The 14728-nt window shown below is 38.7% G+C and overlaps 1 protein-coding gene across 1 annotated transcript in view; it reads left to right on the top strand.

The window, feature by feature from the left end:
• Window positions 1-565: 565 nt before the first annotated feature.
• The window catches only part of fbxw4 (F-box and WD repeat domain containing 4), a 42900-nt gene continuing 28737 nt past the window's right edge, over window positions 566-14728 (top strand). The window contains exons 1-5 of the mRNA XM_026356781.1: window positions 566-924; window positions 3203-3298; window positions 3481-3666; window positions 5472-5604; window positions 5758-5843. Coding sequence (XP_026212566.1) covers window positions 740-924; window positions 3203-3298; window positions 3481-3666; window positions 5472-5604; window positions 5758-5843 — 686 coding nt within the window. The 5' untranslated portion in view covers window positions 566-739. The remainder of the gene's footprint in view (window positions 925-3202; window positions 3299-3480; window positions 3667-5471; window positions 5605-5757; window positions 5844-14728) is intronic.

Below are 14728 nucleotides of genomic sequence, written 5' to 3'. Positions count from 1 at the left end.
GGGGTTGTTGTTTGTTTGTTTGTTTGTTTTGGAGTTTTGTTTGTTTGTTTGTTTGTTTGTTTGTTTACTTAATGAGTTCTAAAGTTTGAAAACAAAAATAGAATATTTTTGAATTATGACATACTTTACTGATCACCAAAGGGAAATTGTTGTTGGACACTTTTGTATTTAAAAAACTGAATTAACTTAAAATTAACAAAAAACATTATATATTTACACAGAGTTAGCAAGAAAGCATTGCTTAATTTTTCAAAATTCCTACTTGATGTTTTATGACGTAGGTAAACCTACATCAGTCGTTGAACCATACTGTACCAGATGTTTTTGTTATTTACCTTCTTAATGATACTGTTTTATGACGTATCTGAAGGCTAACTACCTAGCATATCCTGTCTCAACTTACATAAATACATTTAAAAAAATTACTTTAACTACATTTAGAAAATCACTTAAATATTCCCGTGTTTACATGTAGAAACATTTTTAATAGCTTTATTAATACATTATTAACATGATTCCGAGCTAAACCGAACACCCCACGTCATCACGTCCAGTGACGCACGGTCGTCGTCATCAGCTGTCATCGCTGGAATGGCTTCCTGTTTCCTCTGTGCTGCTGCTCTCTGAAACATGGAAGATAACGTCCGTTTGTTTGGTGTAACTCCCGTTTTTGCGACAAGCCCCGTGTGCGGGACACAGAGCGTGAGGAGCGGGCAGCGGTGCCGTCACACTACTCGCCATGCTGCTCTTCCAGCTGCCAGAGGATGTCCTCTATCACATCCTGTCCTATCTGGACTGCAGAGCTCTCAGTCGTCTGTCTCAGGTTTGTAGGAACCTTCACTGCTTCGTGAACCGGGACGCCGTGTGGAGGAAGATCGCCAAAGAGTTTCTAAACACCGGAATCACGTGGAGCGGGACTGACGCGTAAGATGAGCCTCTGTGTGTTTTTAGCTTGGTGTTAGCCACTGCTGGGTCAGTCTGGATGCGGTCCTGGTCTTAGTCCTGTATCCAGAGGCAGGAGAGACCCCCACCTCCAGCTGTTCTGCCTTTACACCTGCAGCTCAGTCCCACTTCACCTCCCTGTGTTAAGGCTGCATGAATATGCATGAGCGGACTGACACCACAGGGGGGCCAAGGGTAAAGGTTCCAGATGGATGCAGGCACTCTTACACCCACCAATACTAAAGAGTGGAAATTATTAGTTAATGAATCCTGTTAAACACTTATTTGCAGTTTTTAATAACTTATTGGTTGACGCCTCTATTTTAACTTACTTAGGTTCTCTTTGATGGCCTCTGGCTGTCTGGGACACCTTGGCCTCCCCTGGTTTGCCTGACTCATAATTCACTTCATTTTACGAGAACCCATCAAAATGACTTGTACTTTGATCAGGAACGATTTAGAGGACTATATTTCATAATATGACTGTGATAAACATGAATATGTAGACTGTTAATACTGTACAGTGGAGTGCTGGAAACAAAGCGAATTGTCCTTTTGCACCATTAAACTTTAGACGGCCCCCATAACCAGACAACTGATATGTCCCTGTTAACCCTTCTTTACCCACACCTTTGACTTGAATTATTTAGTACATCACATAGGAATAGGCAAAATATTGATGCAAAACTAAAATAATCTTAATCCTAAATTAGCACAAAGCTGTTTCTGCACTGTAAACCAGGAGCTCTCTAGCTCCTTAGGTTCACTAAACCTGTCTGCCACGGCAAATACACAACCGCTTTTGAGGTTTTGTAATAATGTGGTGCCTTTTAATTATATTTTGGCTCTAACATTACAAGCGCTCATAGCTATCAGTTTTAACACTTTACTCCCCAGGTAATTACAGACATCTGCTAATGCAGTGACATTGCTAAAAAAATTGCAGGAAACACAATGAATGTTAGTTATTTTCAGGCAGGTTGTAAACAAACTTCTGGGTTAGTTAAACTTAAAAGGATGAGAGAAAAAAAAAGGTAAACTCCTGAAGATCACCCATGACGTTAAACTCACGGCTGGCCCCTTAACCCTTATACCTGTAGACCAGTTGTGTAGTGCAATAAAAAAAGTGACAATAAAAAGATTTTAGTTGTTACAAACTGAAATTATGTCCTGGTAGTAGTAAACAGCCACTCTAGTAAGCATGTGTGCTCCCTCAGACCTCTCCTCCAGTGGCTGAGTAAGACCCACACTGATCACTCTGGTTGCCTCACAGAGGCAGGTGATGGTGTCACGGCAGTTGTCCGTCCTGCCGAGCGCGCAAGGGTGACACATCCTGTAGATCATCACAGCGAGACAGCTTCAAGCTGCTTCCTCCTGCTCTCTGTCCTCCCCCTCTGGCATGGCCTCGCTCAACACATGTGAATGCATATGCTACTGTTCTGGATGAATGTCAGCTGCTCAAGAACTGGCCCCAAAGCCTCTGACCAGCTTTAATCATTATCTATCATTTAACAAGCTCTGAGGCTTTTTTGAAAACATCCATATTCTACCGTACAACCTTGGATTATTTTACCAATACAAACCCCATACCATCTAAGACATGGTACATTTTCTTTTTAACTTGTTTTATGAATTGTGTCTTCATCTGTTGTTTAAACAACATGACAACAGAAAATCATACCTGTTTCTTTGCCTCCATTGTATGGGTTAGATGGTGCAGAGTGGTTAAGGTTTGTGTCTGTTCATTCAGATTTTTAAAAAAAGGCATATACTCTCACTTTATTGGATAATGTTTATTAGATAATCTAATGTAATCCAGTACAGAAATGGAATTCTATTTTTACAATGTTATAATTTCTAATATTTTGTTGAAACTGCCAGGAAGGTAATAATTCTACTATATGGTTATTATTGAGGTCTTAATACAGTGAACTCCAGTTTGACTCTAACTAATACAGTTATTATAAGATAGTATGGTTTAAAATTATGTAATGTTTTTGTTTTCATTTGCATTTCATAGTATACTATACAGTGTATCTGTTTATATGTATATTGATACTAACTGATGTTATAGTATCAGTTCTGTGACATTATGAATTTACAGTATAAGTAATATAGTGTTTTGTCTATATTGAACCAATTGGATTAAAGGTTTCAAAGGGTCTAAGTGTTTACATCACTATTAACATGACAGCTGTCCGCCTTCAAAATCCACAATCGTAAAAACTGTTGTACTGTGTCGCTGTCACTGTTATTGCAGATATCCTCACATACCACTGAAGGAGAGAGTGAAGATAGCTCAGAACTGGTGTAAAGGACTCTGCAAAAGGGTAGTTCCTCTCAAATGGAAAACAAAGTAAGTGCCTAAATGCTGTTGAAACGACAAACATGGATCTTATTTTACTCTTATTTTACATATGACCTGGACAATACACAGATATGTTGGATATGAAAAATGGGATGTGTTTGTCTTAGCTCTGCTCTCATGATTCTTTAAAATGACTTACATTTCTGTTAAATCTCATGTCTTGCCCTCAGACTGTTACCATGGTTGCAGCTGGATAGGAACATACTCTTTCTGTCCCAGGCTGCTAATATTGGAGCGTACTATGTGCGCCAAGACTCGGGAAGGCTCCAGCGTAACCCGTTTGAAATCTACTCGGGCCACAATGGTGACGTGTGTCGATTTGTTCTGACGGACTCCCACCTGATCAGTGGTGGAAGGTAGCTCATGCTCTTTGTCATTGACAACGTGTTTTTGTCATTTGTCATCATGTCACTATGTAATAATGATATGAACTTTACTGAAGTAATCAACTGGCTTATCTTAATATATTTATTGTACAGAATAATACAACTTTATACTATAATGACATTATAGGTGATCAGGCATCAAAGAACTATTTGGCCAGTAAGACGGGTCCAGTCATAGGATGCCAGACACTGAGCTAACATTGTAGCTAAGGTTAACTAACTTTATTCACAGCTGCGAGTATGGATGTCATTTAAAAGCTTGGGTTCTGGCATTCATACTTCATACTGGTACATGTACACACAGTTTATCAGGGCAGCAAGTATTTAAAACACACAACTGATGAAGTGATCTAAACTAGGGCTGGCTCCCCTTTCTCTGGCCTCTTCTTTACTTCATAACTAAGATCTGTATCAACTCAGGAATAAATGTGAAGACATTTTTACATTTTCTGTTAAAATATATTATCTGCAGCTTGGGAAGTATAAATACAACTCTAGAGTGTATATTTTCGCATCAGCCAGAGTTTGTTTTTTCAGGATAACGGGCTTCGGCTGCAGTACTTACAGCCAGCCATCCATCAAGCTAACACTGACAGGCAATATAACATCCACAACAAACTCTAAATGTGCAGATTAGCTGAGCAACTTAACATACTGTGAAGAGACAAGGGGAACGCAATTAATTATTTTAAGTTCCAACCCCATCTACCTCCACCAATGTCTAAACATGACCACTGAGTGTGGTGGGGGTTAATGCTGGATCATCATTACCACAATGTGATGCAAGGTGAAGATGCTGTTTGCGCTGTGGTTCCCATGTACTCTGTAGCTGCAACGTGTTCTGTAGATCTTTTGCATTCTTCAGTCAAAGCAGTCGTAAGCATTAGCTCAAGTTAGCTCATTAGCACATAGCACAGATGGCAATGACACACTGCCATCTGTCCTAACACATTGTTTGTTGGGTTACTTGTAATGTTAAAGATCATCATGCATGACTTCCCTTTGAAATGGTAAGATGTGCAGCAGGGACCATCGCAGCACTGGCAGAGACCAGTGAGGCCACAGGCTTTCACACCTACAGGCTTTAGTCCGTTCGAGTTAAACTCGAGTTCGTTTTCCCTCTTTGTGCTGATTGTTTTGTCTGGTGTAAACACAGTTATTGCACTTGGTTGTGGACCTAAACAACTGCAGAAAGAAAGAAAGACCCCCAAAAACTGTTGGTCTTGATCTGAATCATATGGTGCGGCCCTCCTAGTGAGAAAGCATACTGAGCTAAAGCAAAATGTAGATTTTAATTTATTCAATTTACAGACCCAAAACATGTTGCAGGATGAATCACAGACAAAAGTGCAGTCATGAGAAGGTGCAGTGCCTGACAGACATGTGGTCGTATCCCTGTGCGAGGTCAACAGGAGGACAACCAACCTGCATTAACACACATCGTATAATTGTCTCTCCCATGTCACAGAAACATTCAGTAGTCCACAATACAGGACATTCTTCCTCTGTTTTTTGTTCCCACAGCAGAAACATCTGACCAATAAGCAGAAAGTTCTCTCTGAGTTTTAGGTGATGCTTTCTGAATTAAACTGTGTTTAGAGTCTAGGAAATATTCATTAAACTAACTCATTCTCTTTATTGTAGTTTATATTGGTAAATGCATTTTTTTAAAAACAATTGTTGCCATTCTTTTTGAAAGTATCCTTATTTTACTTTTTGTGCCTGAAACCAATACATCAGACTAGTCCTAAAAAAAACTCCTCTTTGTTTGTCAGTGACGGCAAGATCCTGGTCCACAGCAGGACGAGTGACACGTTGGTGGAGTTAACAGGTCATAACCAGGAAGTCAACTGCTTGGACTCTAAAGACGGACTCATTATCAGTGGATCCAGAGACAGAACAGTCAAGGTCAGAACATTTCTACAGTTCATATTTCTTAATGTGATGCTCAGCACCTTGGCCTATACAATCCAGTCAATGTATTTATTTATTATAGTCACAAAATATGTCTGCTTATGCATACATTCAAAAATGTGCTCACTGGTGGTTGTGTTTCTTTAGATTTGGACTTTGACTTCGTACCGCCCCAGAGACACAATTCCAATGTATGACAGAGTGTGGTCTGTTGCTATTAGTCCCACACTAAGGTAAGCATTTGCTCAAAATTGGTTACAGGTGTGTGGCACAAAGAGGTTGACAGTGTAGTTGTGTTCAACAACAATTTCCCCAATGGGGTCAATAAAGTATGCTATTATTATTATTATTATTAGTAGTAGTAGTAGTAGTAGTAGTAGTAGTAGTAGTAGTAGTAGTAATGGTAGTAGTAGTAGTAGTATTATCAGTATTATTATTATTATTAGTATTATTAATCTAACACACTTTAGAGTCTATGGAAGATCCAGAGGATTTGGCAAAAAACAAAAATGATAGATTTGTGTCAGATATTACTATGTGTGTAATTATGTGTGATATGTCACTACATTAATGCACTATTGTATTTTTACTGGCTTTAATGTAGGTTACTTGTTTGTTTGTGTGAATGTCTGGCTTTGACAGCCAGCCTTGTGGTTTCTCGGCTCAGTGCTCCACATCTTACTTGTTCTGCTTTCCTTTGTGTGGATTGCAAGCACAGTAATACCCATAGTGTATTTCTTTGTGTGTTGGTTTTTTATCTTTTTTTAGTGTTTGACACCGGTAATGGCACGGTTCTGGCAAGACCATCTAGTAAAAGGTTAAGCCTTAAACTAATACTTGAAGATTGAGTTAACATTCATAGAAAGCAGCAAAGGTTCCCACCATAGTAACAACACAGTAACCAGTGTAAGGTGTTAGAAAATCCATAAAAGCACTGACTGACTGAAATTCAGCGAGCAGAACCAAATTCTTTGTAGTGGTGGTTTAGAAGTGCCTTTGATTTCTCAGCCATGTTTAGACCCAGACACTTAATAACACACGCTTACACAGAGAATTGATGAGTTGCAGGCAGACAGATGCAGAGCACTGTAACAGTATCCTGATTCCATCACCTGCTAGTCCAGCAGAGAGGCAGGTGATTGTCCATCTGGACACAGAGTGGAAACATCACAGGTCCGGGGGCGGGAAGGTGGGGGGTTTTCCCGTCTCACTAAATAACAACCTGCACTGTGTACACATTCAGGATTAAATCCATGCTTTTTAAGGAATCATTTTCTTCTTAATGCATTAAGACCATCACCCGTTGATAATAATGGTCTCAGCAGGGATTCTATACATGTTTAGCTGATCTACCTTCTATAACTGGGAAAACGGGTTGAAATTAGATGCTTCTGCAAACAATTAATTATTTGATCTTCACAAATGTCAACAATGCAATATTTCTTAGCTGGTAAAACTAAATCAGTCATGATCTTCCATGCTTTTACACCCATGAAACATACAGAGTGATATTGGAAAAAGTAAGTAAAACATTAATTATAATTGCTTAAACCTTTGGCAACAATAATCTCAAGCAAGCTCTCCCCGTAGCTGTGGGTTAGACCTGTTCAACTTTCAGGACAAACTTTGTACTTCTATTGTGCTGTTCCTTGCAGACAGACACCTTGACATTGTCTTCTAGGATACCTTGATATACATGGGTATTTATTTCCCCTCCATGATTGAAAGCTGTGCTGTTCAGAGACAGCAAAGCAGCCTCAGATGATGCTCCTTCCATCATCCACCCTCCTCCCTTCATTGATGGGATGATGTTTTTATATTGGTTTTTACGGCATATATATTGCTGCAAACAAGTCTATCTTTGTTTCTATCTGTTCACAAGACATTGGTGTTATGGAATGTTTTTCAGGCATGCTACACTGCATTTTAGGAGAGCACTGGCTTCCTCTGGAAAGGCCTGCCATATATACCATGTCTGGCCAATGTTTTGTGTATGGTTGACCTGTGAACAAAGATGTAAACAAGTTCCAATGAATTCTTTTTAGTTTTCAGCTGTTACACTAAAGCCGTTTCTTCTGTACCTTGCGTAACAATCTGTTTTCCCTATCTTGGAGTGATCTTTACTGGGCACCTAATCCTGTAGAGAGTAACAAATCAAATGTCACGACCAATTTATGCAGAAAACCAGAAAATTGCTTAGTTTTTCTTAGTACTGTATCTAATAACAGTTCAATTTTGCAAAAAAAGGCACAAATGCTTCTCACAAAAGTTAGATGAACTAATGTATGTCCATCACCTAAACCTTCACACACCTCTTCCTGTATCACTTCCCATCAATTCTGGGCCAAGGTCTACAATAAGATGCAAAGATCTCCATCAAAGATTCCCCCCTTAAACCCTTCACTGGTAACTCTAACAGTAATTTTTAAAATATCTTTTTTAATGTAAAACTGTAAAACTGCAACTCCCAAGGATATTAGAAATCGAATAAATCAGCATACTTGCATGGTGACCTCATCTGTCTAGTCCAGGCCATGAAGCGTCTCTCAGATCTGAGAGGAACAGGCAGATTATCCACATCATTAATTCCCCAATTTGCTGGCTGAAATAGCAAACCATGCCCTAGCTCACTGCCCCCCTCATAATGGAAACCTGCTCCCTACCTCTCACTGACCAGCGGCCTGGTTAATTAAAAATCTTCTGGAAACCAAGTGTCAACTCACTGATAAACCTATTAAACCCACATCTGCTCTGCACAGAAAGTAACCTACTCATCAAGAGTTTTTTGCCTTTTTGTTTTTTAAATACAAGCCTAGCAAAAAAACACACTGGATATGTAATAAGAAAAAGTATATTTTAGCCAGAAGTGAAAGCACATTACACATATTAAACATATTACAATAGGTGTGAACTAAACATTATGGGCAGATGTTAAAAAGATATGATGGCCATTATTCTCTGATACGGTGCTACTGAGTAGTAATTAGTCATTACTAAGTGATCATTAGTCTTTATACAGTATGGGTTTCCACAGTGACATGACAGGATGGTTGCGAGGCCGTGTTCACAGATATTTATGTGTTGTATGGGTAAACATACTCATATACACATGCATAGATTAGTTAGTTCAAGTTAAACTTACAGGACACATTTTATATGTATACAGTTCTGTGTTCAGTATCTGTATATTGTACACAATACGAAAACACATAATCAATAGTGATAAGAACTAGAGTTACGATATCATATTTTTGTCAGTGCTAAAGTACGGTATCATCACAATATCTATAGAAAATGTAAACAAGATAATTTACCTTTACTTTCAGCTTCCACAATTCTTTAGATTTGTGTTTTCTTAATTTTTGCATTTTATAGCTACTGGGAGCCAGTGTTAAGATGCAACACTGCCATGTGTGTGCTGTGCTGGAGTCAACCACTTATTAACTATCAATTATCTATGATATTATCAAATGTGTAGAAGTGTTCTACGCATTCAAATATGTGCTGTACACATCTTGTCCTCTTCTTGCAGCAGATAATTTGAGTGTATTTCTACCAGATTTTATACCTCTATTTAGTGATGAATTACTTTTAATGTAAACACCAGGGAATCATGGTTAATAACTTTAATTGAGGACAATACAATTAGCATGTGCTATGAAATCCAAGCATCGATTAATTGATTTAATTATCTGCATGGAATTAAAGTTACGTTTTAAAATTAAATAAAATGCAAAACATGAGTTTTAAAACTGTTTACATTGTACTTCTCCTGGTCCCCCCCCCCTGCAGTGGTGGTTTCTTCTCAGGTGGTGGATTCTCTATTTAGATGGAAAACTTGAGATAGGCATCATAACTCGCTCTCAACAATAGGCCTAGGGTTTAATAGTTCGGACATAAACTAAACCAAAGATTAGTAGGATGTTTCCCGGCTCCTAATATTGCACTTCACACTACCTAGCATCTTTTGTTACATTATTCCTGCCTGGTAAACACCTACTGTAGATGATCAAACCTCCACACCCCGTTTTTGTAAGGCAAGCTCACTATGACATTATCAGGGCTGTTTTCTGAGAGTTGGTAGAGCTCTTACAGTAATAGTATTGCACTATTAGGAAGTGGAATACTACATGTCCCTAAAAGGTTGTCAGTTACATCCAGTACATTGTCAGTCAGCTCAGTCTGTGTAGACCTAAGTAACTGTAAACATGCATGATCCCACCTGTTTCCATTCCTGTGTTTCTGTTGTTCCACTGGATATCATCTCAAGGTCTGGTAGCCAATATTATTGTGGCTGTGGTGAAATGCCAAGGCTGGTGGTGGACGGCTGCCTCCATCCACTTTTTCTGCCACACTGGAAAATAGATTGATCCCATCATTACCCGTGGGCCTTGGCTTTTTTCCCCATTCATGATGTTTTTGTCACTCATATGCCTTTTTCCAACCTATACTGTGTTCTCACACTCTGAGGAGCTCGAATATAACCAGGGTCAATGAATTATGAAGCAGCATTACAGGAGACAGCACAGGTAAAATAGGTTCCAAATTGTTTTCTCTCTAAATACAGTGGTATTTAGGTCTCTGTATTGTACTTTGTTTTAAATTGTTTCCCTCAACCTTAAAAGGTAAATAAATAAACACTTTACCCTAATTGGCTATTTACTGCTTTAAAAAAATATTTCATTTATTTTGCAAGTTGTAGTTTTTAATAAATTAAACCAAAATTAGTCTGAAATCTAATTTCTAGCTCCTGTACGAAGCTGGATTCAAATTACTGACCTTGTTGTCACAAAGCATGTCTCTAGATCACTGGACCATCACTACAAGACAGCTTGGACATTAAACTTTAACTAAGTTCTAATACTGCTGTCAATAGTACTGCATTGAAGACAAAGAGAGTAAATAAACTAAAGACCTGTAAAACTTGGCAAATGAAAAAGTATTTATTATCTTCAACACCCACTGAACAGCTGTGGAAGTCAAGGGAACAGTATGGATGACTTACAGCAAACATAAAGTTTTTTTTCTAGCTATTGCAGTTTTTAAATTATCAGAAAAAAAGTAGAAATCATTAGGTTCAATTCAATTTTGTTACATGAGTAGTAAGTCGCTTTTTGAACATATTTGCCACACAGGAAAAGTAAAAACATGTTTTAGGTATTGCAAATTTATTTATTTTTTTAAATTAAACCTGAAACCAGGGTTTAGAAAGGCACAGTCCTGGAGTTCTTCTTAGAGTTGGGCAGGCAGCCAAACAGAATACCTAAAGAAAGATCTTGGTCGGGCCTGTCAGTCTAACAACTCTGCAGAAGTAGGAGAACTTCCCTAGGGATGACCATCTAAGCACCCAACCAGACATTTATGGTGTTTTGGCTAAACATAATCCACTTTGAGGAAAAGTTGGATTAGAACTCTCTTTCCATTTGCTTAAACTGTATTTAAAAGACTGTGCAACCTGTGACCTAAAGCAAACAGAGACACCTGAAGATGTCAGACCTGTTTGCAGACACTTCCCATCCAAACTGATGGAGTTTGAGGGGATATACAAGGAAATTAAAAACTTTGCCTATTCTCTAATAAGCTCCTGATACTTTACTCTAAAAGGCTTTAAAATTTCACCACAAGTCCAATATTCTCAGTATCCTCAGTAACTGCAAGTAAAACTAGTTAATAATGTACAGTATACTGTTTATCAGTGTACTGATGGCAAACACCCTTCCTGTTTTTCTGTGCTCCTAGGGACAGTAAAATAAGATAAGATAAGATATTCTTTATTGATCCCACATTGGGGAAATTCGATTGTTACAGCAGGTCAGTGCAAAAAAACAACAGTAATGTGCAAAAAGAATGAAAAAGAATGTTTTGAATGTGCAAAAATACAAAAGTAATAAACTTTTTACAAGAATCTACAATTTTATATACACTATTACGACTAAACATATATAATATGTTATACGTAAAATAAAATAAAGTAAAAATAATGTAATGGGGGAAACTCATCTCATTAACTGTCACATCACTTTGTTGTTGTATTAATGGAAGTATCATTATATGAAATTTATATCATGATGCGTTTGTTTACAAAGATATTTGTCCATTATTTGGATATTAGTGTTAATTTCAGATTTTGCAATACACTCTATTAGTGAGTGAGCTGCTAGTTTATCCTTCTCGCTCTTCTCTCTCTCTGTCTCTCTCTTTCATCTCGCATTCAGGTCCAGGCAATAGGAAGTGGGGCAGGTGTTTATCTAATAGTTGACTAGGGTGTTTCCTGCACACACTGGTCTAATTTAACAAGACCCAACATGTTGATGTGTGGGCTGTGCAACTGCAGTAGGTCATGGCTAATGAGATTTTTTGGATCCAGCTGGCTTTGACCTGAACGTGAATGTGAGGTTTGGATTGGTTCTCTGTGCTTTTGTTGTTGTTTTTTGTTTGTTTGTTTTTTGTGCTGCTTTTTTCAATGGTACAGTATTTTTCATCACAGTGTTAATCCACTTCTCCAGTAAAGGAAAACAAGTAAATAATACAAATTTGTCTGCGTTACTGGCGACAGAATTTCATCGTTGTGTCAGTGTGTTCATTCTATCACTCATCATTTAGAATTTCCTGATTGAGTTGTTTTAGCCTTGAATCCTTTATTAGTGGGTATTTGCAAGTACCAAGTCGGATTCAATACCTGCATTTACTGCAATAGTAGACTGCTCTGCAGGTTTTTCTGCTTCTGTGGTATCTCACCCACACAAATAACTTTACTGCAATTTACCAACAATCTAATTTAGTTGTATTTAATATAGCTGCAAGACTGCAACAGCAGATGCCTACTGCACAAATTTGTAATTAATTTTTGTGCCAATCATGTTTACGATCGCGCATAGGATATAGAACTCAGTAGAATGTTTGCGCTGGTCTTTACATTAGATTCAAGATTCAAGATTAATTCATCAGAAATTACAGCTTTGTGCTCTGTTGCTCATATAAAGATTGTCACAAGACACAGACAGGAACAAAGTCGCTTTTTACCAGATAATAATGTTTTTCTAAACTTTATTAACCCAGTTAACCTATTTTGGTTATTGGAAATTGGTCCAGTATCATTTGGAAAGTATATATATGTATACCCATTCAGGTGCGTGTGAAGACAGTAGTGGCTGAGACGTGCAGAGAATGTGCTACACACCAATTCATTGAAAGCATATTGAATCCTTGACACCAGGAGCCAAATACAGTGTATTGTGTCTTTTTGCCTTGTCAAGTCTGTAACGGTAGGCTGTATGGCATGAAACACTGAACACTGTATTACAATAGGAACGTGAGAATTATCAGTTAAACCTCTTATTTGACTTTAATGGTTGTTCAAGTCAAGTAGCTTTGAGCTAGTTGTGCCTCCACATCGCCCTGTTCCAACTTCCTGCCAGACTAGGTGGGTATCCTGATTTGGAGCTTGGGTGGGGTTTGGCATAAGGGGTATGCTACACTGACCATTAGTGTAAAGAAGGGGGGGCTGGGCAGAAGCCAGTGAAGGGAGAAGCTACCCTGAAGAGAGGTGAGAACAGGGAGGGGGTGAGAATTGTTTTGTCTAGAATACCTCAAGCACAACTACAAAGATGTTGCTGGGGCCAAAAGCGCTTTTGAAAGTTTCCAAAAGGAGAACATGATTGTTGGATAAACCATCCCCAATTCGCCACTTTCTCACCACCGCCTGGGGAGGACGACCTTCGACCTCCAGTATCAAAGTACAGGGTGACGCCACAGCAGCCACCCAGCCAGCCAGAGCCAGCCCTCTCTGACTGCACCCCCATCACCACCGCCGCCACCATCCAACCTCACACACTCCAATTTCACCCCCACTGCTCTGCCCCACTCAACCGCAAGAAAAAGCCTGAAATTCATGTCTTTCTCTTTGGTCTCTCCCGAGCCGTCCCTGTGGCTCAGGAGTCAAGAATTCAATTAGTTAAAAAAAGAGAAGAAAAGAGTGAGGCTGCAACAATGCAGCAATAAGGGGGCAGAATGTGCGTTCCCACACGCTAAATACAGGGCGCTTTCTCTGGGGCCCACAGAGCCAGAGGACCCGCACCGCAGGAGGCGAGAATAATCACAGCTCCCTCTGAACCCCCTCATTACACACAAACACACACATACACACACACCTTACATTCCTTACACACTCAGATAGCTTCATGCAGACGTGCATTGCAGGCAGACATTCACAGACACACCTTGCAGACTCCCCACACAGACACACTCACACACAGCACACAAAGACCTCTCATTACACACTGGCCGCATACAGGTGTGCTCAGGTCTCAGGTTTACCCGGGAAGTGTTTTCATATAACCACTTTGCAAGACACTCGATGTTAGACATGATACGTGCAAAGACAAACAATTGTTCAGATCTTTTTCCAAATGCTCAAAATAAGGAATCCTATCAGATTAATATATGACAGCAATGGATGGATACATGTACATATACATGTACAGCATGTCTCACAAAAATATACAGATGACAATCAATCAGTTAATCAGATTTATTTATAAAGCATATTTTTAAAAAACTCCCGTTGACCAAAGTGTTGTACAGGTAGCGGAGAGATAAATTAAGATAAAAGTAAATAGTAAGATCAATAAAAAATTATTTACATTATATGCTATAAATATCAGCTATAAATGCAGATAACTAGTAAATTTATCAAGCAAAATGCAAGCAATTTAGAAAAAAATGAGACCAAATAAATAAACAGCAAAATAATAAAATAAAAGTAAAATAGAAGCCAAGATAAACTAAAAAAGGAAAAAAACACAAATATATGGAATGTAGGGGAAATAAGTATGTCTTCAGTCTGGTTTTGTACTGGTCTAACAACTGGGCTGATCAAGTATTAAAAGGCATGCTATTCCGTAATTTCGGGCTTGCTACTGAGAAGGCTCTATCTCCTCTCGATACAAGCCTGGATTTGGGAACAGCCAGAAGAAGCTAGTCTGCAGAACTTAGAGATCTGACAGGAGGATAAGGCTGCAGAAGTTCTGTCAGGTACAGTAAGGTCAAAGAATGTAAACATTAAAGCAATCACAAAAAAATTTAAATGAATTCTAAAAGCAACTGGAAGCCAGTGTAG

Source organism: Anabas testudineus, chromosome 15 (assembly GCF_900324465.2).
Source record: "Anabas testudineus chromosome 15, fAnaTes1.2, whole genome shotgun sequence".
In the NCBI taxonomy this organism is placed as follows: domain Eukaryota; kingdom Metazoa; phylum Chordata; class Actinopteri; order Anabantiformes; family Anabantidae; genus Anabas; species Anabas testudineus.
The sequence above is the reverse complement of the archived record's forward strand: the minus strand, read 5'-3'. Positions and strand labels throughout refer to the sequence as shown.